This window comes from Apteryx rowi, unplaced genomic scaffold (genome assembly GCF_003343035.1).
Source record: "Apteryx rowi isolate R43461 unplaced genomic scaffold, aptRow1 scaffold_783, whole genome shotgun sequence".
Classification (NCBI taxonomy): Eukaryota; Metazoa; Chordata; class Aves; order Apterygiformes; family Apterygidae; genus Apteryx; species Apteryx rowi.
Window position 1 is genome coordinate 228,478 of NW_020451075.1, and position 25,535 is coordinate 254,012.

The 25,535-nt window shown below is 39.7% G+C and overlaps 2 protein-coding genes across 4 annotated transcripts in view; one reads left to right on the plus strand and one right to left on the minus strand.

Annotated features, from left to right (window-relative positions):
* Positions 1-25,535, plus strand: part of CYFIP1 (cytoplasmic FMR1 interacting protein 1) — an 88,566-nt gene that overhangs the window by 44,273 nt on the left and 18,758 nt on the right. For all 3 annotated transcript variants that reach the window (XM_026088770.1, XM_026088771.1, XM_026088773.1), the window contains 7 exons: positions 420-516; positions 868-944; positions 1,038-1,146; positions 1,725-1,844; positions 4,653-4,852; positions 12,826-12,913; positions 25,286-25,429. In XM_026088770.1, the coding sequence (XP_025944555.1) occupies positions 420-516; positions 868-944; positions 1,038-1,146; positions 1,725-1,844; positions 4,653-4,852; positions 12,826-12,913; positions 25,286-25,429 (835 nt within the window). The remainder of the gene's footprint in view (positions 1-419; positions 517-867; positions 945-1,037; positions 1,147-1,724; positions 1,845-4,652; positions 4,853-12,825; positions 12,914-25,285; positions 25,430-25,535) is intronic.
* Positions 18,729-19,400, minus strand: LOC112976974 (fibronectin type III domain-containing protein 9-like). The gene has a single exon (XM_026088777.1). It carries the CDS (start codon positions 19,398-19,400, stop codon positions 18,729-18,731), a length of 672 nt encoding a protein of 223 aa, XP_025944562.1.

Here is a 25,535-nt window from a genome sequence, read left to right on the forward strand (position 1 = left end):
AGATGATTGGAATAGTAAGCCTTTCATATAAGTGTCCTTGCACCAGCCAAATATTCACCAGCCGTATATTGTTCCTTGGATGAGTTCTTCTAGGCTTATTTTTCAGTACATCTCCTTACCGACTCAAAGATGTCAAATATAATCCATAGTAGTGAGGGCATATTTCCATTTTGATGGAAAACTACAGCTGGAAAACAAGTTTCAGACTACAAACTATCTACACACATTCTTGAACTAACAAAAGACTTTCTTAAAGGAGCAAGAGTGATTCTTTTTTAGAAATCCAAACCAAAAAATGATCCTGTTTGCATGAAACGTAGCTCACAATATTGACAAGCTCACAACTTGTTGACTGCAGCATCTTGAAGAACTGTAATTTCTGTGGATGTGTAACTCTTCTTTTATTCTTTTTCATTCAGGTATGTTCTGTATTCTTTGGACCTTTATAATGACAGTGCTCATTATGCTCTTACTAAGTTTAAGAAGCAGTTCCTCTATGATGAGATTGAGGCAGAGGTAAAGTAACCTTACCTACTGGAGGAAAATAGTCTGTAATTGAATGTGAAAACTATGCTAAAGTCAAAGACCTGTTATGAGAGATTCAGAGCAGATGACGATACTGAAAAAACTGAGAGGAAAGACAAGACTGGTAACTCTAGGTGATACATTGTGAGGAAATGGGTAGATCTGTGCAAAACCCCTTACATTAATGCTGAAGACTGAATGTTATCATCCCTTGTGAGAGGCTAGAAAATTTGTATGTGTTAACTTTCTTAATTATTTTTGCTAAGCAATGCAAAGTCTTAAATAAGCTCCCTTTTTTTTAGTGTTAAGTAGCTATAAACACACTTTTTTTTTCCCCCCAAGGTAAACCTGTGTTTTGACCAATTTGTCTACAAGCTGGCGGACCAAATATTTGCATACTACAAGGCAATGGCTGGCAGGTAGCTATTCTTGTAGTGAGAACTTTTATTTGTGCATTTCTTCTCCCATTTGCTGTTTAATGTAATTTAAGCACCTTCTTCCTCTCTTAACAGCCTGCTTCTGGATAAACGATTGCGTTCAGAATGCAAGAATCAGGGAGCAACCATTCAGTTACTGCAGTCCAACCGTTATGAAACACTGCTGAAACAAAGACATGTCCAAGTGAGTAAACTCTACATTCTGTTGTATTTGAGTTGCTTTGCAGTTTTTCAGTGGTGTTGATTTATGTAAATATGCAAGACTGTTTGTGTTCTTTATATTCTATCATCTAAATAGCATAACTGACATTTGGGATAGGCTTTTTTATCTTATGAAGGAGTAAATTAACAATAAACTGAAAAGATCCTATTTTAATGCAAGTATCTTTTGTAGTTAAGCAAACACAAGCCAAATAGGAATGTCATATGTAGTAATATTGTCTATCTGATAATGTTTTTTTTATCAGTGTTTTAAAAAGTTGTCAGCACAATGCCAGGGAAGCATAAAATGCTGATATAAATACTTAGATGTAAATGCAACATGTAATTTTACTACTTCCTTTTTGTAAGGATTGGAATGTAAAATGTAGTACTTCATTTGTGTGTGGATTTAGAAATTTTATCCAGCTGCTGTGTTTCTGTGTGCTTGGAATGCAATTTCACTATGTTTGAGTCTGTTAATATGTGGAATCTCATAATCTTTGTACAGCTAGTCTCATAATTTGACATCTAGTTCAAAACTTCATAAATGTTTTTCTTCAGCTTCTTGGAAGGTCAATAGATCTGAACCGACTAATCACTCAGCGGATTTCAGCAGCCATGTATAGATCGATGGAACTGGCAATTGGTCGCTTTGAAAGCGAGGATTTGACTTCCATTGTGGTGAGTCTTGTGTTGCAGTTTTCCCAGAGAGCCAACAGTGAAGGTGGGGCTCGAGTGCTAGTTCTGTTGTTTTTTATTTGACTACAAGATTTTGTTTGCATTGAGATTGATTGACATCTAGACTCTTTTTTGCATTATAAAGCTGTGTTCATTTTTTAATGGTAGAAGCAAACAAGTTTTGTCAGATTTTGCTATAAGTCCTCTTGATATTCCCTTAGTGAATAGTTGTACAGTCATTCCCTCCTCCTTCTGAAGGGAGAAGAGGCTGAATGACTAACATGCCAACTTGTTTTGTCCCAAAGCTTAGTTAAATATATGCAAATGGAAAGAAGTTAAGCAATCTTATTTAAAAAAAAAAAAAAATCCCTCTGATGTTTTGTTTTCATTTTTCCTTGAGTGTGAAATCAAGTAATATGGTTGAAGTTTGTCTCATTTACTAAGTCTAGACTGACAAAAAACCTTACTGGAGAAGCAGCTAATTCTGGCAAAAGGCATTCTTTTGTAGTGTAGTTAACCAGCTCCAGCTACATCATAAATTATACTGGCGAATCCTCTCTTGCTTTTGTAGTATGTTGTGGGCTCTATTGGTTCTGGGTTGCTATGATTTTTCCCCCCCATACCTTAACCTTCATTTCTATTCAAACAGTACTGTGACCTGACCTGATGCAGTACATGGGACTGTGCAAGTCCTAGTCCTGTTGAGACTGAGGATTTTTTTTTTTCTTTTTTCTCACCCAGGAAAAAACCCCAAACGAGCTGCAGGCCAGAGCCTTGGGAGTATTCAGGTGTAAACAGCAGCCATAGAGAAGGCTTGTACTAGGAGCTATGAGAAAACAGGGAAAATGAGTATTCTTGTGACTTATGTTTTTTTAAAAGCCCACTTCTATCTGGGCTTATAGATAAATTACAGACCAAAACAAGACAGCCCTATGTCTTGTAGGATCAAAATGAGTTTATTTAACCAGGCAGCTTCGTTTTCTAGCACTGACAAAATACTGACAATTTTTTTTGTAAAGGAATGAGATCTGACTCACGCCTGTGGAAGGAGAGCATCTGTGCAATGCCAAGGTGTCTTTTTGAGTTAGTTTCCTGATTAAAATGTTAATGATCAAATTTTATTTCAGACAGCATGTATTTGACAAATAAATATGCAGTCAACAAGGAAAAAGATCAGTCACATTCAGTTCAGCGTGAGTGAAAAAAACAAAAGTTGAGCAAGAACGTTTACCATTGGTCTTACTCTAGTATGTCTTTTACCTGCGAGATTTTGTAATGCGTAACTACTTTAAGTGTCCGTATTAATTTCATTCTTTACTGAACCTAAAACAAATACTGGCCTACAGAGCTGGGCAGGAATCTGGCTTTTCATGACTTTTCAGTGCTTGGTGTTTGCCTTTGAAGTATTTAAATGTAGTTTTTCTTTGTAATCTGCAAGGTTTTCTTACTCTGTGGCTAAGTGAACAGAAATCATTGATAATGTGTATCTTAGGTCATAGGTTCTCACTTTCTTGAGTTAGAAGTGGACCAGGCTGAATTTTTGTACCCCTTCTTTACCCCTGCTACTTTTTCCTTTGCTTTTTTTTTTTCTTTTATGCAAAATCATTCCTGCTAAAAACTGCTCATTTTCCTCAGTGGGATACTGATACTAATAGCTTAACTAATAAATAATTTCTGCTGCTTTTCAAATTAAATGAAGGTAGTTTAAAAAAATGAGCTATTTTTTGCCCTCAGATTGGACTCAGTTCTTTAATAATAGTCATAGTGGTTCTTTTTCTTTTTTACCTTAAAATAACTTTCACTCACATGTGTGAAAAGCCTTTGTAACATGGAGCAATTAAATCTGACAGCACTGTATGGAAAGATATGCAGTAGTTCGAGGCACAGACAAACAAATCTATCTCCATTGGACGTTTCTCCATCATGTCATTGTACAACTATCTTTAATAGCAAAATTTATTTTTTGGGAGGGTTTGGGGATTCTTTGTTTTGTTTTGGGGACATACTGGTTAAAGGCCGTACTATGACTTGCCTTGGAAGTGCAAGACCAAGTCAGATCATGAATCTGTCCAGTATACTGTTTCCAATATACTGCTGTTGTCAGTGGCTGATATCAGAAATAGATATATTTTATTCTATAGAAAGTGCAAGAAACCAGACTAAGAAATTTCTTGTCAAGAGGAGAAATGTTGTGATAAGTAGTGCCCATATATATTTATATGTATATACTAGTCTGTAGCTAGTGACTAGTGATTTTGTGATTTTATTATCGTTTAAATGTGATCTTTATTATCTATGCAAATGTCTAGTCTTCTGCTGGATCTTAGTATACTCTTAAGAAAGAGGAAACCATGAGAAGGATTTACAGTAAATGTGATTTTTGTCCCTACTACTACTATTACTACTACTACTACAAAAGTTAGATCACCAGTTGCCCTACCCAGCAGAAATTACTTTGTGATAGCCTGTAAAGCAAGAAATGCAGAAGCTGTTTCTTAGCCTATTTCTGAGCCTATTTAAATGTTGGAGTTTTAACTTTTGCTCCATGGAGTAAGAGTTGGCCTTGCTCTGTGTTTGGGAGAGACCCATCTGCAGTGCAGACAGATCCTAATGAATATCCCTGATGTTTCAAAGGATTGTGGTGGCAGATAGATTAAAAGAATCCTAAGAACAACTGTGTCATTAAAGTAACAGACTGAGGAAGAATCAAATGTTAATTTTGACTTCTTTCTAGTCTCCTGTTTGGTCAAGGTTATTTATATACTTTGTTTTGGTTCTCCACTGTATTCTTTCTTTTTTTTCTTTTTGTAGGAGCTAGATGGCTTGATAGAGATAAACAAAATGACTCACAAGCTTCTGAGTAGGTATATGACCTTGGACAGCTTTGATGCCATGTTCAGAGAAGCTAATCACAATGTGTCAGCCCCTTATGGAAGAATCACCCTTCACGTCTTTTGGGAACTCAATTATGATTTCCTTCCAAACTACTGCTACAATGGATCCACTAACAGGTTAGCATGGCAGCCTTTTGTTTTCAACAGTTCTCTGATTTTCCTGCAACTTCTTTCCTAGCAAATGCTGGCAAAGGCCATCCCTGTTCATTTAGTATATTTTCCCCTTCTTATGCTTTACTTGAAACAAAGAAGAATGAGTCAATTTACTAAGTACTGTCAAATGTATGAAAGCCTGTTATTTATCTACAGTGGAAGTCAAATGTAACCTGATCATCAAAATGCTATGATATTTTAATGTTTTAGCTATGATATGCTGAAAAATAGTGTGTCTGAAAACACTGCAAAGTGCATGTCAGAAAGTAAACAAGTATTAGTAAACAAGATCTTCAGCTGTGAGATGATGGAAATAAAATTACATCCCTTGGTTCTGTGTTAATATGAAGAAAAAGAATGGCTTACTGGATAAAGGAAGAGGTCAGTGTGTGTTGAATAAGATTTTATTTGCATTGCTGCTGTCTTCCATGTCTCTAGACCTCCTGGCTCTGTCACACCTATCAATTGTGTGTTACTGAGCCTTCATGAGCTGGGGAAGGGCAAGTGTGACTTCAAAGTGTCTCCCCTCCTTTTTGGCACAGAGAAGACTTGTCATAGGTCTGCAGTGATCATTCAGTGAAGCCATAAATTATATTTTATGTCATTCTTTTCCTCAAATGGTAGTGCCATATTTGAAACTTTGTCTTTTCGGTCTAAAGCTTTACTTGTTGCATTTGGCTGATGTTAGCAGAAAGCTATAGCATATCAGCAAAAACAGAGTTTTGTTCCAGGTATCCTTCATTCCTTCTGTTGCAGCGTTTAAGGAGAGAGAGTAATGGAAATAGGAGAGAGTGAGAATCTAAAATTTGAATCAGTGGAAGGCACAGTTCTTGACACTCTATATTTCTGGACTTCCTGCTTTTTGTTCTGTTTTGAGGGTTTGTGTTGCATTTAGCTTTTGCTTGGGTTTTGGTTAAAGCCCTGTGAAGTGACAGTAAAGTGGTATTGAATATTGGACTGTAGGAAGAGGAGGAACCATGTTCTCATCTTTCACTGTCTCCTTGGACAGCTTTCCCACTCTTACCTGATCTGTGATGGTTATGTTGCATTTTAGATCTCAGGTTCTCTCTGCAAAAAAGCCTGACTTTTTTGTGGTAAAGTTCTTGCTAAAAAGCTTTTGTTACATGAATCTGTCTGCACAGGACTTGAATATATTTTTGAGGAAGCTGCTGTACATGTTGGGTATTGTTAATGTGTGTAGAGATGCATGTTAGAGTATTCAGTGTGATGTATTAAGAATTGCCCAAACATAATATTAAAAGAAAATCTCAATCAAATGTTGATGTTTCACCTGGCAGCTTTAATGAAAGATGTTCAATAGGTACTAAAACAGTTTAATCTGCGTTCATCCTGCCCACAAAGACTGTAGTACTGCAGACTGCTCCACTGCAACGCTTAGGAAGCGAATGTAGCACACTGACGGACACTAGGAGGATCCTGTAGGGCTGCTGCTTGTTTACTTTAAAAAAAATGATTGCTCAGTTTGAGTTAGGCTGATCTTCAGGCTTGTAGGATAATTAATTCAGGATAATTAATTTAAGAGATGATAAAAGGAGGCGGATCTTAGGCAACATCTGCATCATGTGTTCAGCCTGACGTGTTTCATCGCAGAATTGCTCTGGTTTCAATCAAAAGTGGGTTCCTGACGCACTTAAAACAGCAGCATGGTGAGAGGATTATGTGTTTGTACGCCCACCATATGGTGCCCATCGGTATTTTTGCTGGAAGAGGGAAGATAGTCTGTATGTAGTTCTTAGGCATGTTCGTTATATAGATTACTGCCTTGAGAAAGGTAACTGCTGTTAAAGTGCAAGGTGTGAACTTTAAATTGATGGGCTATCTCTGTATTTAACTATGCATGTGCAAGTTATGTACAGACACACGAGGACAGAGTGACAAGTTCTGTATGAGCTGTCAGTTTATTTCTTGACTCTTGATAGGTAATGTCTTGTGTGAAAGGCTACATGGAAGCAAGAGAAGAAAAGTCAAAAGGGAAGGCAGAGAGGAAAAAAAAATGAGGAAGATGGAAAGCAGAGACATGGCTTGAGGGTGAAGGATTAAGAAGAGAGGTCCCAGAATTGTTGTGTTGTTGTTGTTTTAATTTAACTAGAACCTGAGAGCGCAGCTAACAGTCAGCAAACAGAGGCAGCAGTTTGCACAGCAGTGTTTGGGCCCTGACTAGAACTTTAGGGCCCCGTTGGAAGTTGTGGGGCTTTCTGAGGACCCCTGAGGAACTAGAAGGTGATTGCTGCGAACAGGAAAGGGGAAGCTAGGCAAGGACAACTGCAGGAGGCCTAACTTCTCCTGGGAGAAGCTCTAGCTAGGTGTAGCTGCTGCTAACAAACCCTCTTGGTTGCCCCTGATCAGAGGGAGTTGGGGTCTTTAATCCAGGTGGCCCTTGATTGGGGTGGGTCAAGCACCCTGTGAGTCAGTGCTAGGGAGAGGCCTATATAAGAGCCAAGCCTAGAGCACAGCTCCCAGAGGCAGTGAGCAGATGCAGCAGTTTGTGCAGAAGGGTGCAAGAAGGCACCTTTGCTTCCAATCCTAGTGGTGCATGCTTCCTTGGGTAGGGTCATGACATGCTGCAGAGCACATTCCCCAGTAGCCATTGGAGTCGCTGCATTGGCTGTGTCAGAGGCTGGGACCCAGACAGACCCTCTGACAGCTGATGCAGCTGTGCAGGTCTCGGGCTGCAGGGAATGCTTGGGGCCTCTCCGTGAGGCCTGGGCTGGCAGTCACCTCTCCTGCAGGAGGTGTGCTGCTGTTGATGAGTTGTGTTCTCAGGTAAGGGAGTTACGGGAGGAAGTCAGTAGGCTGTGCAGCATCCGAGAGGATGAGCAAGAGAGAGACAGGGTATTCTTGGAGACTGTACAGCTCCAGGAGTCCCAACCCCCCACAGCAGGGGAGTTGCCGGAGGGCTCTGTGCCGTGTGAAACGGTACATCTAGAAGAAGGCTGGAAACTGGTCACTTCTCGTAGGAGGAGAAAGGCTCCTACTCCTCCTGAGGACTTGCAATTGAGGAACAGGTTTAGTGCCCTCCAGGATGAGGAGGAGCTGGACATGGCTGCAAGGGAAGCAACTGGGACAACAGACCCTGTGCCTTGCCGGAACGCCCAGAAGAAGCGGTGGGTGATTGTTGGAGACTCCCTGCTGCAGGGGACGCAGGCACCTATCTGCCAACCTGATCTCTTATCTAGAGAGATTTGTTGCTTGCCAGGGGCTCGAGTATGAGATGTCATGGAAAGACTGCCAAGGCTTGTCCACTCGTTAGACTATTCCCCTCCGCTGCTCTTCCATGTGGGCACTAATGACGCCAAGGGCAAACTGGAGACCATCAAACAGGATTTCAGAGCTCTGGGGATGGTGGTCAAGGGTCTGGGAGCCCAGGTCATCATCTTCTCAATCCTGCCAGTGAGGAGGATGGATGAGAGGAGGAGGAGACGGACTCCAAGTTAACAACTGGCTGCGCTGCTGGTGTTGGCAACAGGGTTTTGGTTTCTACAATCATGGGACCCTGTTTGAAAATCGACAACTGATGGCGAGAGATGGGATCCACCTCACTAAGTGGGGCATGCGTGTCTTTGCCAACAGGTTGGCCAACCTGGTAAGGAGGGCTTTAAACTAGGAAAGACGGGGGAAGGGGAGAGTTATAGAGACAGGGTAGTTGGCAAAAKRCAGCTCAAGTTGGGATGCCTCCAGTGAGTGCATACAGCCAGGGAAGTGCGCATGGGACATAGCTATGGAGGATCCTCTTGTATCCCTCCTGGGAAACCTGCATGCTAAATCACCTCTCTGAAATGCCTGTACACCCATGCAGGCAGCATGGGGAATAAACAGGAAGAACTAGAGATCTGTGTGCAGTTGCAGGGCCATGATCTCATTGCAGTTACAGAGACATGGTGGGATAGCTCGCATGACTGGAGTGCTGTCATGGATGGCTACGTGCTTTTTAGGAAAGACAGGCCAGGAAGGCAAGGTGGTGGAGTTGCTCTTTGTGAGAGAGCAACTGGAATGTATTGAGCTGTGCCTAGGGGTGGATGAAGAGCGAGTCGAGAGCTTATGGGTAAGGATTAAGGGGCAGGCTAGCGTGGGTGACACTGTTGTGGGTGTTTACTACAGGCCACCTGATCAGGAAGAGGAAGTCGATGAGGCCTTCTACAGACAGCTGGAAGTAGCCTCACGATCCCAGGCCCTGGTTCTCATGGGGGACTTCAACCACCCTGATATCTGCTGGAAAGACAACACAGCTAGGCACAAACAGTCCCGGAGGTTCCTGCAGAGCATTGATGATAACTTCTTGACACAGGTGGTGGAGGAGCCAACAAGGAGAGGTGTGCTGCTGGACCTCGTACTAACAAACAAAGAAGGACTGGTGGAAGATGTGAAGGTTGGGTGCAGCCTTGGCTGCAGTGACCATGAGATGGTGGAGTTCAGGATCCTGCGAGGAGGAGGCAGGGCACCAAGTAGGATCGCAACCCTAGACTTCAGGAGAGCAAACTTTGGCCTCTTCAGGGATCTACTTGGAGGAATCCCATGGGTTATGGCCCTAGAAGGAAGGGGGGTCCAAGAGAGTTGGTTAATATTCAAGCATCACTTCCTCCAAGCTCCAGATCGGTGCATTCCTATGAGTAAGAAGTCAAGCAAAGAGGGCAGGAGACCTGCGTGGATGAGCAAGGAGCTCCTGGCAAAACTCAACCAGAAGAAGGAAGTATACAGAAAGTGGAAAAGGGGACAGGCCACTTGGGAGGGTTATAGAATATTGTCAGAGTATGCAGGGATGTGACGAGGAAGGCTAAGGCCCGTTTGGAATTAAATCTGGCTAGAGATGTCAAGGGCAACAAGAAGGGCTTCTTCAAATACATCAGTAGCAAGAGGAAGGCTAGGGAAAATGTGGGCCCTTTGCTGAATGGGGTGGGTGCCCTGGTGACGAAGGATGCAGAGAAGGCAGAGTTACTGAATGCCTTCTTTGCTTCAGTCTTTCCTGCTCAGGCCAGCCCTCAGGAATCCCAGACCCTGGAGGCAAGAGAGAAAGTCTGGAGAAAGGAAGACTTTCCCTTGGTGGAGGAGGATCGGGTTAGAGATCATTTAAGCAAACTTGATACCCACAGATCCATGGGCCCCGATGGGATGCACCCACGAGTGCTGAGGGAGCTGGCAGATGTTATTGCTAGGCCACTCTCCATCATCTTTGAAAGGTCCTGGAGAACCGGAGAGGTGCCTGAGGACTGGAAGAAAGCCGATGTCACCCCAGTCTTCAAAAAGGGCAAGAAGGAGGACCCAGGGAACTACAGGCCAGTCAGCCTCACCTCCATCCCTGGAAAGGTGATGGAGCAGCTCATCCTGGAGGCCATCTCCAAGCATGTGGAGGACAAGCAGGTGATCAGGAGTAGTCAGCATGGCTTCCTCAAGGGGAAATCATGCTTAACCAATCTGATAGCCTTCTATGATGGAATGACTGGCTGGGTAGATGAGGGGAGAGCAGTGGATGTCATCTACCTTGACTTCAGCAAGGCTTYYGAYRCTGTCTCCCATAACATCCTCATAGRSAAGCTCAGRAAKTGTGGGTTAGATGAGTGGACAGTGAGGTGGATTGAGAACTGGCTGAATGGCAGAGCTCAGAGAGTTGTGATCAGCGGCGCAGAGTCTAGTTGGAGGCCTGTAGCTAGCGGTGTCCCCCAGGGGTCAGTACTGGGCCCAGTCTTGTTCAACTTATTCATCAATGACCTGGATGAAGGGACAGAGWGCACMCTCAGCAAGTTTGCTGACGATACAAAACTGGGAGGAGTGCCTGATGCACCAGAGGGCTGTGCTGCCATTCAGAGAGACCTGGACAGGCTGGAGAGCTGGGTGGAGAGTTCATGAAGTTCAACAAAGGCAAGTGCAGGGTCCTGCACCTGGGGAGGAATAACCCCATGCACCAGTACAGGTTGGGGACTGACCTGCTGGAAAGCAGCTCTGCGGAGAAGGACCTGGGAGTGCTGGTGGACACCAAGTTGGCCATGAGGCAGCAATGTGCCCTTGTGGCCAAGAAGGCCAATGGTATCCTGGGGTGCATTAGGCAGAGTGTTGCCAGCAGGCCGAGGGAGGTGATTCTCCCCCTCTGCTCAGCCCTGGTGAGGCCGCATCTGGAGTACTGTGTCCAGTTCTGGGCTCCCCAGTACAAGAGGGATGTGGCACTACTGGAGCAAGTCCAGCGAAGGGCTACAAAGATGATTAGGGGACTGGAACATCTCTCTTATGTGGAAAGGCTGAGAGAGCTGGGCCTGTTTAGCCTGGAGAAGAGAGGATTGAGAGGGGATCTTACCAATGTTTACAAATATCTGAAGGGAGGGTGTCAAGAGGATGGAGCCAGACTCTTTTCAGCGGTGCCCAATGATAGGAGGCGAGGCAACAGGCACAAACTGAAACACAGGAAGTTCCATCTGAACATGAGAAAAAGCTTCTTCACTGTGGGAGTGACAGAGCACTGGAACAGGTTTCCCGGAGAGGTTGTGGAGTCTCCTTCTCTGGAGATATTCAAAAGCCGCCTGGACACAAGCCTTGGAGACGCACTCTAGGTGACTCTGCTCTGAGCAGGGGGGTTGGACTAGATGATCTCCTGAGGTCCCTTCCAACCTCAACCATTCTGTGATTCTGTGATTCACTGTAAGTTCCTTCCTGGCAGACATCACAAAAACACTAACGTAATTTGATTTGATCCCTGAAATACTTATTTTGGACTAGTGTTGTGCTTTAGCAATCACTGTTAAAAGCTTTGGTAAGCCAGCAGGCTTTTCATCTGCTTAATCTTCTTTGCTTACAACCCACATTGTTGATGTACTCGCAGCAATTTATCCATTGCAATCACTGATTAAAAATAAAAAGAACCAATTATCTTGAAGACATGGATAAAATAACGTATAAATGATAGCTGAAACTGTTGATATGTCTATTCTTGAGCAGTTTAAACAAATACAGAAAATCTTGTCCTGAAGTTGTAGAATCTCACAGGAATGATTCAGCTTACTCAGAAATAGAACTTAAAGCACAGTGGACATAATTGTAAACAACTATAATTTTGGTGCAAATTTACATGTTTGGGTGAAATGTGAAATGTAAATTATACAAAATTAACTGGCAATATCAGAGGACCAGATCGGTACATCCTGTTCATTGCAATACTCGAATGTGCAGAGTTCTACTCAAACACTGTTTTTTTAGACTCTCAGAGAACTTAGTTTGGAGAGTGCTGTTTGATCATATCTTTTGCAGTACTCCATATCTTTGTAGTTCCCGTATCATCCTGTCTCTTATGCTACACAGGTATTAAGCTGTTCACTAAACATGGTTTATATTGGTACATGCTCACACTAAAGTGTGGTGAGACTTTACAAACACTAATTTTGGTAGAAGAATTATACCCTTCATGTTAATTTTGTTCAGGTATTAGCCTGAAGGAATCTCCTGTTGTGAGCTTCTTTGCAAAACGGCATTAGAGATGTCACTTTCTTCTTTGTAGGGGTAGTTCATCCTTAAGGATTTAAGTTTGGAAGCACAAGGAACTTCCTTACTCTCTGTGACAGGCTACTATTACTGTTTTGTTGGTTGTTTCTCCTTTTGCTGGTCTGGGCTAGGTTGGAGATGAGAAATATTTTTGGACTCTGCACGCAACTGGGCAGAACAGTGTGTCAATAAGTGAAGGAGAGATGGATTCTGGTGCCCAGGTTTTTGGGCAGTGCAGGCTTATGTGCTTTCTCTTTCTCAAATTGGACTGATGATCTCCAGAGGTCCGTTGCAACCTCAACCATTCTGTGATTCTGTGACCATTCTGTGAAGGGCTACCAGGCTGGCTTTGATTTTATATGTAGACAAAAGCACTGTTATACCTGGTTAGATGCATTAGGTACACACCTAATAATCTAAGTGTAATTAATTAATTCTTTATTTTGTTTTTATAGATTTGTTCGAACTGTGCTACCCTTTTCTCAGGAGTTTCAGAGAGATAAGCAGCCTAATGCGCAGCCTCAGTATCTCTGTGGATCAAAGGTTGGATTTTATTCCTTTTATGTTTATGGCTTGCACATCTTTAAAGGTGTCTTTTTAATTATAGAGATTATGGGATATGAAAGTTATTACAAACAATGGATTTAAATACATTTTGAGAGTATTTTAAATTCAACATATGCTTCCTTTTCTGACTTTACTGTGAACATTACTATATGTTTCAGCCAAAGTGCAAATGGTTAGTCAGATGTTATGTCTTATTTGACACTGCTAAAAATAAGTCCTTCTTTCAACCACCTTGCATTGCACAGTTGCTTATAGTGACAGAGCCAACTCACAGAAATGAATAGAATAGAATTAGCTGATGAGGTGAGAACGAGAGCCCATCGTGGAAGCGACTGCTCCCTTGTTACAGTGCTGAAGATTGCAGTAGCAGGAGAAAAGGGAATAAATAGGAAAAACTACTAATTTTAAAGTCAGATTACATTTGAAGTATAGATTCTGACCATCCTAAACTATCATATACTAAGCTTCTTAAAGTATTTTAAAGAAAATTTAGCATTTTTTTGCTGTCTTCAACCCAAGGGTCTCAAAGTGGGACTGATGAACTTGGCCTCCTGGCCATCTCATCTGCTGGATTAGCATCATCTTTCTTGCTTTGAGATTGTGAGTGCCTGCAAGCTTTATGCAAGTTTTCAGCAGAAGTGTGTGTAAGAGCCAGCAATGACATCCAGCTCTCCTGATTTGTATTCGTGTACTCTATGGCTTAAGGCAATACCCAATACTGAAGTTGGAAAGTAACAACGTTGGTTGACATGCTGTGAGAGAACTTGGCACAAAAAATAGTCTTGGGAGTTTTTATGGAATTACCCAAGTGAGGAAAATTAGCATGTATTTGCAGGACCAAAGCTATGTTCAGGTGTGCAGTATTGGATGTTGGAGAGAGAGATTTATTCTCCCTGATCATTGCAGATTTATTTCCTTAAGCTTAGGAATTGGTTACCTGAGTCTTAACAACAACAGTTAAAGGCATAGCAATATAGATCTGCATTTTTAATATCCGGTCAGAAATATTAATCAGTAAAAAGCATCAGTGGTATCTTGAGCAAATCATTGCAGAGTATTTAACAAAAAAATCACTCTAATTTTGCTTTGCTTTTTTGAATGTCAGAGAGGCAAAGTGAAAGCATGGAAAAGATGAATAGAAATTCAATGGCCAAATTAGAGGAATGTTGACAGAAAAACAGCTTAAAATGATTTACAGGACCTAATTGTAGTTGTAATTTGTACAAGTGAGCTGTGTCATTTTCATGTGCCATCACCTTCATTATCTTAGTTCCTATGTTAACATGAGCATAATTAATTCCTACCCTACTGTTTTTTTCTGCACATCATATCCTAGTTTTACAGTGCAAGCTCTGTGAAGCGATTTGCCCAGCAAGCTAGTGTATGGGAGAGCTGAAGAGATAGCTCAGAAGTTACAAATTTCAGTCCTAATATATCTGCTGCTACTGTAAAAGTTCCATGTTTTTAAAATGTAAAGGAGGTGGAAAAGGTTTCACATTTCTTTATGTGGAAAGGTAACAAATTATTTCTGGTACTGTGATTAGGGTTTTATATAATTCTCTCCAACAGTTAGGGAACAGTAAATTATAGTAGACCTCTTTTACATTAGAGTTATTGTATTCTTTACTATTTCAGGAACTCACCAGATGCAGTGTAAAGAGCAAAAAACCCCACAGAATTTAGTAGAGGTTGCTAATTTAATTTATCTAAGTGGTGATACAGTAGTGTGAGTGGGAGAGGATTAACTGGGGAACCTTTTTGCATCAGTCAGGTTACATTATTAGAATAAATTTAGTAACCTTTACTCTGAGCTGTACATTTTCAGAAAGCTGATTATTTTTATATTGCTATGAACAGCAGCAGTCTGTTCCCAGATGCATTTCTGCAACTTTCGTAACTAGCTATTTCTGTATTACCAAATATTCTTTTTGCTTTTAAATTTTCAGAAGTCTATTTTTATATTTGAATCTAGCGTATTTTGGAATTGAGAATAGCTGAATGGAATTTTAAGAGGACATTTTTACTGTGTATAACACGTTTTACTGTGTATAACAAGTAATGAATTGTAATTTGTATATGACAGAGGCTAGAAATTCCAGCATGTTCTGTGCACTGTATACCCAGACTTGTCACAGAGCATATCCACTCTCTATATTATTTGAGTCCTTTAACTGTTATAATGTTGAATTGCCTTGTGACTGGATAATAGTGACTGGATAATAGTGGGTTATGGAGTAACTATGTATTTTTATTTTATTTTATTGTCTTTTTTAAGTTCTTGAGCTATTTGAGGTATTCAAGGTAAGCACTTGGATCATAAATCCATGAAATATGTTTGTTGTTTATTTTATTTTATTTTTTAAACAATCCACTGTGCTTGTTTAGGTCAAGATAAAGACATTGTGGTTTCCTGTGCATATGTGCACTCATACATGCCTGTTTTGGATTATAATGGTTAAACACTTTCTGTGCAAAATTTTTGTACAAGCAATGTGTTTACATAAGAGTAATTAAATAAATGCTTAGTTTTGATCTCAAAGACTTCACATAATATCCAGCATTTCTAAATGAATCAAAGCGTTTGAACTGTATTCTTTTGTGTTCATGTTCTGCATGGACAGTTGTGTTCATATTCTCTACTGCATCTAAAATTTCCAAACAATATCCTTATCCTGTTAGCAAAACAGAAGGCTGCTGATGCAATTTACTTCTCTTGGCTGACTTTGGAGCAGAGCTGTCAGATAAGGAGGAGCCTGTCTGCAGAAACTTGTCAGCCTTTTAAGTGAGCTGGAATTTTTTGAAAGCTCTTTGTGCATGGTCATTGAAATGCCTTTACTCTGTTGAAATGTGTGTAGGATGAGTAAAATGAATGTTAGGAGATTGAAATTTGGTTATAAAGGAGAAGGCAACATGGGGTGGATGAGTAAAGTACTTTGTAATGTATGTATAAGAAAGAGTCCCTTCTGTAGATTTGAAACTAACTTTGCATGTTAATAAAATACCTGATTTTTATTGAGGTTTTGCAGACCAACAATTTAAGAGCTTGCTTTCTGGCTTATACAACATTTTCATGTTTGGGTGTCTTCTGCATTTTTGGATGCTAACTCATTTTGTGAAAAAAGTCAAAAGACTACTTTTCAGTGTAAATATAATGTTTTTTATCTATTGCTGGTGCACATATTAACATCAGTTTGCACTATGGTGCCTCTTGTTAACAACTTAGTAGTCACTTAAAATGCTTGCCCCTTATTAGATCAGTTAAAACTGGAGGGTGAACTACCCAAAACACTGGATTGCCAGAATGAACCTGAGATTGGACACTAACTGAAAGGCTTGATATAATTCAATAATCTCGATTCTGAACCTTTATGAATCTGTAATAAAACTTTCTGAGCAAGAGAAGAAGAATCTTGTAGTTCTGTGTGTATAATCACGTGAGCTCTTCAAAACTGATGTAAGCCTTTAAATGACACTTTTTATATATCGCTATTTTGCAGTGGGTTCAAGACAGTCATTGCTTGTGAAATGATACAAATATTTATCTAAGTAGTGCACAGTAAATTCCTTGGGTGGAATTCAGCTTTATATTTAGATGAGCTAAATCTCATCCCTGGGAACAGTTCCTCAGTAGCTTCTTGCCTTCTGAGTATGATACATGCACATGTGTTTCTGTACATGCATGTGTTTGTGTCTATAAAAATAAAAAAAATCAAGTAGCTGAATTGCCTCAGACTGCTCCTCGGCTTCTCAGCATGGTATATATGTTTGTGTGTGTAACATATAAATACATATATTGAACTGCCTTAAAACCCACATTAAGAAATAAAGAAAAATGAATAATCTTTTCCAGGTGCCCAGGGTGTTGGCAGAGATGAGAATTTACCAGTCTCTTGGCTCTATACCTTTAACATTAAAATAATCTTTTCTCTCTTTTATGAAATTCTAGTCAGAGAAGTGTTACAGTTTGTTTGATTGCAAGATCATTTAAAAGCAATTTTTTCTGTCTTTCTCTTCTCTCCCCCACTTTGGAAGTAAATCTGTAGAGTTAGCATCATGTTCTGAAGAGAATTTTTAGTGTCTGTTTCACAAGATACCTTAATTTGAAAGCACAATAAACTCTTTTCATCTTTACAGTTTACTGAAGATGGATATAAAAGACAAAAAAGCCCACCCAGAAGTCAGCTGGAGGATAATGCTATGTAGGGATTGGCAAACCTGTTAGTGCTAACTTAATACAATCGAATGCATTTTGAAGTGTTTTCTAAAAAGAATACTCACACTCCATTTGGCACACAGTTCTGTGCGTCTTACCTATCCTAGTAGAAAAAAGTAATGAAAACACATCAAACTTACGTTAGCTCATGTATTTCTAGCAATGTGAGAGTTGAAGCCAGTCACAAATTGTGGGAAATGTTGCCAAAATGCAGTAGCTGAAAAGACCCATTGCCTGTTGTGAAATATTTCAGCAGGTACGCTCTTACCAAAACTGTACACCACTTTGGTTTCCAGAATGCAATGAAAATTGACGGCAACTGCCTAACTAGCAGTTCTCCATCCTTCATTAGTATAATGAGCTGGGTCAAAAAGAGCTGTCTTTAAGCATATGTTCTTATTAATAGCAATTTAAAATGCATGCAGTCAGAGTGTATCTTTGTTTTTAAAAATACCATATTATACAGTAATATTAAGACATAATACGTTTTTATGGAATACAAATACACCTAAGAGATTTAAAAATGGGTGTCTTGCATATGTAAACTGGACAAGATGCATCATTTTGTGAACAGATTTCTGTCTCAGAGCCTTTCTTGGTACTTTGTCAAAAAGTTCAGGGCAAAGTTAGATGATTAGCAAGTTTGTTCCAAAAATAAAATGTGTTTTGATGTGTTCTTACTTCCTTGCCCCTGTTTATACAAAACTTACTTTATGGCTGGATAGAAATTTGTAGCTGATGAGTGAGTTTTATCATTACAAGTGAAAGGGAAAGAGGGAAGGATCAGGAGTTGCTTCCCTGGGTTCCCTGTCTTCTATAGGGACTCACTCCTCTATGGTGCAGAAGCTGGCTCATGGTGGGTGTGAAAGACTGCAAAATAAGATAATCCAAGATATTTCCTTAGTTTAGTTAAAGTGTCCTTAAAGAGTCACTATCCTGAATATATTTTTAGACTGAGGGGATATTTAAAGACATATAAAAGTATACCATTAAAATACTGATGAGTTTAGTTTGCATACTGTGACTGAACTAATTCAGAATGGGAACTATCAAAAGCACCATAGTCAGGAAATTGTATAGTTTGAGAAGCAATCCGAATCGTGGGAGTAAAATTCATATTGGCAAACCACTGTACTCAGGGTAGTTTTCAGCTGCCCGTAGAATAGCAGTCTGGGTTCCCATCTGAAAATTTTGATTCAGTTTTAATTTGTATTAGTACAAATATTCTCCTGGTCACAGTTTTCATTTGGTTTTATGTTCATTCGCTGTTTTAGAGTGAAGAAAAGCAACCAAAAAATCCCCTCAAAATAGCAACTGATTACTTGCTAAATGCTTCATTTTTCAGTAACAAAGTGCAGCTGGAGTACTCACTTCCTGGGAATCTAAACCTTTACATCTGAGTACCTCTGGCTGTATATGGGTTGTTGGAAAGGGACGTGAGGTTTCAAGGTGGAGATGGGGGTGCTACAGGGAGCAACCAGAACTCCTTGATGTGAGCTGAGAAAAAATAAAGCACTCAATGAGTCTGAAGTAGTTTGGATGTTGTGTGTAGTAAACCTGCTTCCTGATAAAAGGTTTCTAATTCATAGCAGAATACTGCTCTGTCATTGGCACTAGTTCCTGGCTTTTGGAAGTCCGCATGATGGGCTCCTTGCAAGTTAAAGGATTCTCTATTATTGTGGCCAGCTGGATGCCACATGGATTCTTTCCCTCAGTGTCTTGAATCAGTTGGCTTTGCCTGCCGAAATTCTCCGAGGTCTGTGCCATGCTTTTGGTCCACGTCTTCACGTTGTCTTCTTTTGAGGTCCTGTTTTGTCCTTCCGGCTGCTCCCGTCTCTTATGGCACAGTAGATGCAGACAGCCATAGAGGAGGATCCCAGCAATGATGAGGAGCAGAACACTACTGGTGAGCCAGATGCCCAGCGCTAGCTCTTTCTTTGTGTTGCTTGCAGATGCTGGGTCTTGTTCCAGCGTATGAAAAGTTCTGCACTGGTCACTGGAGGGGTTTGCAGACTGACAGGTCACGCACAGAATGTAGGTTGTTAATGGAGTTAGGTTTTCAACGACAAACGAAGACCGGCTTCCGGGCACTCTCTCTTCCTTCTGAAAGTTCTTTCTCGAGTAACTTGATAGCATGCTGTTCCAGTTGGGGTGATACATGACGCTGTAAAAGCTGTCGGCACAACTAGCCATTTTTGGCCAAATTACCATTGCTGTGTTTCCTGTGATGTTTTGGATGGTTATTCCCATCGTGATGATGCTTAGGTAGTTTTTCTTTTCCRATAGTGATCCCTTTGGAAAAGGGAGATTGCTGTTTCACTTAAGAAGTTTCAGCACTGAGGATGTGGCGAGGATCTATATCAGTAGCGTTCTGTAATTTAGAAAAGGAGTTTATTAGGAAATAGTGCTCTTATCTGTGGTACTGCTCTGTAAAAGTAGGAGTTGGCTGTTCATAGAAGCTTGGAGTATACTTCTTTCCTAAATTAAAGGTTAAACTCATGCTTATAGAAATTCAACAGGCGCTGCTGCCTCTCAAGGTGATCACTTGTATCTCGTCTCCATGAGAGACAGTGCATTTTGCAGAATTTGCAACTGGAGAGCCACCTTCTTTCAGAGATCTGTCTCAGATTGCCGTGCCCTTGGGACAGGGAGTGGAGCTATGCTGGCCACCCGCAGCCCACCCCAGATTTGCCTCTTTGTCATCTTGCTACGTACGTATTTGGTACAATCCCTAGAATAAAGTCAGTGGCTGTTTTTATCTTGAGGAATTTGCACTTAGATAACATTAAATGAAATAAAAAATCTTCAGAATTATAAAGGAGAGAGATAAATGTCTCTTGTATTTCTGAAAGATATACCCCTAAACCAACTGGGAAAAACAAATGATCAGAAGCGTAAAGAGAATTTATTAATAAATAATCTCTTCTTTGGAGCAAGGTAGGAATATTTTAATAGAATAAACATTTCTAATAGGAAAACTTAGTACTTAACACAATTTTGAGCCAAATCCTCATGAAAAAATGACATTAAATTCTAAACTGAATTGAAACACTGTCTGGTTTGGCTTTAAATTAAAGACAGACAGATTAACCATCCAACTAATTAACTCTTTACCTGTCATAAGGAATACATCCTAATGAGTATGTTGAAAAGTGTTTCTTTTCTTTCCTTTCCTTTTTTCAAAAGAAACATGGCATTCTCTGTGCTTGAGTCTGAATCTTAAGTCAGTCTTAAGTCTAAGTATTCTTATCATTTTATTTTACTTGTGTAATAATATCCGTAATCTCAAAGCTTGCTTTTGTGAGCAATGAATTTCCTTTTGTTAACTGGCAAGTGAGGGGTGGCAGGAGTGCAATACTGAGGGATAAATTCTTGATAAATTCTTGATTTTTGACCAGATGCTTAAAAAACAAGGCAGTGTATGAAGATACTATTTTATCTTCAGTATTCTTTTACATTATTTTTTTTATGCCCTGATTTTCTCCATTCTTTGCTGAAAAGAGAAGCACATCTGTATCCACTACTAAAGCAGTAGTTGTGATGACTGTACATTGTTGCCATCGGAATCAGTGTTTTGTCTTGATGCTAGTCAGCCTCTTCGAAAAGCTTTCTGAAATTAGTTTTAGGTGGTTCGTGATACCATACCTTTTGGGTAAATAGTGTTTTTTGCTTTGGTTTTGTTTTGTTTTTAAATAACTATCTTTAATACTCTTTTCTAGGCTGAGAGATTGTATGTAATTCCAAAGTCTATCTGTCCTGATTTCAGGCACTAGTCTAATACTCCTCATAATAAATTTAATATTAGTATTTCAGTATTAGTATTTTGAGATTATCAGTTTGTGTTACCCCTATAAATAGTGAAAGGAAAACATCTATTTTCTGCAATTCTCTAAACACTTCTATTAAAGAATATCTTCCTTACAGGACACAAGGTTAGCTTCTACCTCAGTAGACATTTTGATTAACATTTTTGTTTGATAGCAAAACAAGCAAACTGTAATAAGAAATAGTAGATTTTTTGCTGGGTTGGATTTTTTTTTTGCTTTTGCTGCAAGTGTAACTTTTTCAAAAGCACATAAACAATTTAATCTGATTCTCTTTTGGTTTAATTCTTAGTTTCCAGTGGTGCTCCTATGCAAGTTTTTTCCATTGTGAAGATTCCTTACTTTTTTTATGAATATAAATGCCCACAACAGTAACACAGCATTACATTGCTTATGACCTCATTATAATTTTTTTTTTTTTTAATCAGTGTTAAGATGCTAAGCCTCCTGGCTTAAATAACAATTGAATATGGAAAATGTTTCTGATAAAGCTCATGAAATTTGCTCATAACGTATTCTAAAATTATTCTGTAACACTTTTAGTATACTTTAGCTAGAAAGAAGGCTGGCAAAATCTGTATTTATTTGAGTGGGATCTTGATAGTTATATTGTATTGATAAGAATTCTGTGTCATATATGAAAATGTTGCTTATGGCTTTTGGATTATACTTATTGGGAAGTAGTGAGAAAAAGATGTATGTGCATTTTCATTACAGTATAAAACCTTAGATATGAGTGATCTAGGTAGAGGCTGCCTGTCTAATCCCATGGTGAGTGTACCCTTCTTGATATAGCAGCAATATAAAGGAATTGAGTTTGCTGTCGGATAAACTTGTTAGACAGACATGTTTTGACATCTGCCCAACTTCCGTAGATGTTAAAAGTGGGCCACATTAGTAGACCAGTAGACCAGAGCATCTACTTGCTTGTTTGTCTTTCTCTTCTTATCTGAGAGATCCTGATTACTTAAACTTACATACATATATTTTTTTCTATAGAACATTTCCTGACACTGTCTAGAAACAATAGTCTCATCTTCACAGTGTTTTGTAAATAGTTAGGGAGTGTCTGGATTTTAAATTAATAATAATAACACTGTTTTTGTTTCTTATGAAACATTAATTATTAGAGGATATGCAATTATTGGCATGTTAATATTTGGGAAACACATTTGGTATTTTATACATTATAAAGTCAGTACTCACCTTCACTTCCTGATACAAAATTCAGAACCGAATTTTCATATGGTGGTGATGTGAAAATGAAATAAACACCAGATTTTCTGTCCTTTTTTACATTAGGTGTTTCCTTCCTGGTCTCTTTGCCAGTTTGCTTGATTTTTTTTTCCCTCAGATTCCCTCGACTGAATTCTCACTGCTTGGTTCTTCCAGTTTTTTTGTCCGATGCTGCTGACGGCATGGCTTCTTTGTCTCTTCTACTCACATTCATGCAAGAGCACATCTTGTCTAAAGATGCTGTTGCCTTGGTTTTCAGAGAAAATAGAGGAGAAAATGATGTCTTTTTCCTCCTCTCTCACTCACCTCCTGTTGGACAGTGTACTGCTTCAACATCCCCGTTATATGCTCTTCTGTGTGTACCAGTGATGCTGTGAGTGATTAACGTTAGCACTTTGGTGACATCAGCAACTAGCAACTTTTTTTCTTTAGGGGAGGGAGCAAGCACAGCTTAAAGAATAACCAGCTCCCTCTCTTTTTCCTTCCCTCGTTCCCCTCCAACTTTGCTAGTGGCTTCTCCCCTAAGAGTTTTATGTTTCTGTGTATCATGGGGGGGAGGCAGTGAGGGTATGTGGTGGTGTTTTTTAAATCCCTCGTCGCAGTTCATAAAGCTCCGCTAATCCAGCATTTACAGGTAGACCGTTTTAGATACTTCCCCAATAATGTTACTTTAATGAAAGATGTATTTTTAAATTGATTGACTTGTTATTGTTATATTTGTTGAGCTTTTTATACTGAAATAATGGTTTCAGGGCTTGCTTTTCTGTGACAAATTTCTGCTGTGAGAAGGGGTGTTCCCTCCTCTTAACCTACGTTATATTAGAGTGAGAAGGACTCATGGCAGTAAATTTCTTTAAATAGTATTTTACTTCAATAAATTACACTATAACTTTCTGTAGCTGACATAGATAGTTTGGATACATTTGTTGTTTAGACCTACCTGGTTGAAACATCAAAAGCAAAAGATGAAATCTCACCTTTTGGGGGTAACTTTATAAAATGCTCAGTATATCAAGGCATTCATCTGCACATGTTTTACCAGTTCTCTTCCCATTTAATATCCCAGATCCCTTTCTGTAAACAGAAAGCTATACAAATACATATGTTGTACTTGAGGAACTGCAGCTTTAGGCAATCAGCCAGATGATATTTGTTTGGAATTTAGCCATTTAGCTCTGATCTAAAAGCAAGGCTGTAGCGTCACATATGGATTCTCATCATTAGTCAAACATCTATTTTAGTTTGCGTTCCCAGAAAAGATGGCTGAGAACTTCAAAACAACACTGCTCCACAAAATCAACACAAATACACCATCCTTAGGACAGACTTTCACAGAATCACAGAAGGGTTGAGGCAGGAAGGCACCTCTGTAGATCATCTAGTCCAACCCCCCTGCTCAAGCAGGGTCACCTAAAGCACGTTGCACAGGATTGCGTCCAGGCGGGTTTTGAGTATCTCCAGAGAAGGAGACTCCACAAGCTCTCTGGGCAACCTGTTCCAGTGCTCTGTCACCCTCACAGTGAAAAAGCTTTTCCTCATGTTCAGATGGAACCTCCTGTGTTTCAGTTTGTGCCCGTTGCCTCTCGTCCTATCATTGGGCACCACTGAAAAGAGTCTGGCCCCATCCTCTTGACACCCTCCCTTCAAATACTTTCACATGTTGTTAAGATCCCCCCTCTAAGTCTTCTCTAGGCTGAATGGTCATATCTCTCTCAGCTTTTCCTCATGTGAGAGATGCTCCAGTCGCTTAATCATCTTTGCGGTCCTTTGCTGCACTTGCTCCCACAGGACCATGTCTCTCCTGTATTGGGGAGCCCAGAACTGAACCCAGCACTCCAGGTGTGGTCTCACCAGGGCTAAGTAGAGGGGAAGGATCATCACCCTCGACCTGCTGGCAACGCTCTTCCTAATGCAGCCCAAGATATGGTTACCGTTCTTTACTCCAAGCACACGTTATAAATCCTTTTATTTTATAAGACAAAAATACTCTAAGAGCTTGGTAGAATTTCATGACTTAAATTTCTAGTAGTTTCTTTGTACAATGCCATGTGGTATGTATTGCAGATATCTAGTATTGACTTGTATGGATAACGGGGTAGGATCTACACTGGAGAGAAAATCAGTGTTTTTCTCCCTGTATACTGATGAAGGAACGTTTTGTGTGTCACAGCTGACATCTGAGTTGAAGGTCTTGCAGCCTTGTGTACTTGTGTTAGAGATAATGATAACTGTGGAGAAGAAAAGGGAATGCGACAGAACCTTCTACAAGAAAGGTTGACAAGATTCCCTTTTAAAATTAAATTTCAGGATTTTTGGAGAATAACCCATTATAAAAATGGTGAATGTTAAATTAGCAAGCTCCCTTTTAATCCCCAACTTCAGCAGACAGTTTCTAAATCCCTATGCAACATCAGTCTGTACAGTTTTATTCACTTTGAAGAAATACTCAATAATATGGCCCAGCACCTGATCCTGTATATACAGCTCCAGAATATTTCCAAAAGGTTACCTCCCAGACTTAGGTTTGCTTTGATCTTATGGACAGCTAAGGGGGTTGAGCAAATGAGATCCTTACTAATTAGTTGCAGAGGGAAGTAACTGCAGAAGGCTATTTTTATTTAGTTGAGTCTTGAGAGAATTTAAATAGCTGTCATGAAATAAAAACTGAAGTCATTTCTTTGAAGATGTTTTGTACATAAAGTGGACTGTATAGGGATAGAAGCTGTGTTGTAAATTTAGAAATCTAAACATTGGCATGAACTGCTTTTATCCTTTTCTACTTGTGTAAGCAGAAGAATATGAAATAGAGGAAATGTTCATGGCTTTACAAATAGTAAATGAAATATGCCTGATGAACAAAAATTATTTACAAGTTGTTCTTGCTAAAATGGAGATTTTTGTTGGAGTTTCTTTCTTAAAAAGGGGAAGCTATGTATTTTGACTTCCTATGATAGCAAAATACAAAGTTGTTGTTCATTTTTTAACGTATTTTAAAATACTGTTTGTTTGAGATTTGCTATAAGGATGCAATCAGATGAAATTTTCATTAATCAGATCTTTTTCTCTCCTTTTTAGGCTTTGAATCTGGCATATTCCAGCATCTACAGCAACTACAGGAATTTTGTTGGCCCCCCTCACTTTAAAGTCATCTGTAGGCTTCTTGGGTATCAGGGTATTGCTGTAGTTATGGAGGAGTTGCTGAAAGTTGTCAAGAGCCTGGTATGTTGACTGTATTTCATTTTCTGCTTCTTCTTGTGGCTTTTGATAGGAAATGTCTTATGAAAAGTAAAGTGAAATTAAGATTTCTAAGGAAAGTAAGACATCA

Coding starts and splice junctions, on each gene's coding strand:
- LOC112976974 (XM_026088777.1), bottom strand. CDS start 19,400: ATGGGAATAACCATCCAAAACATCACAGGAAACACAGCAATGGTAATT.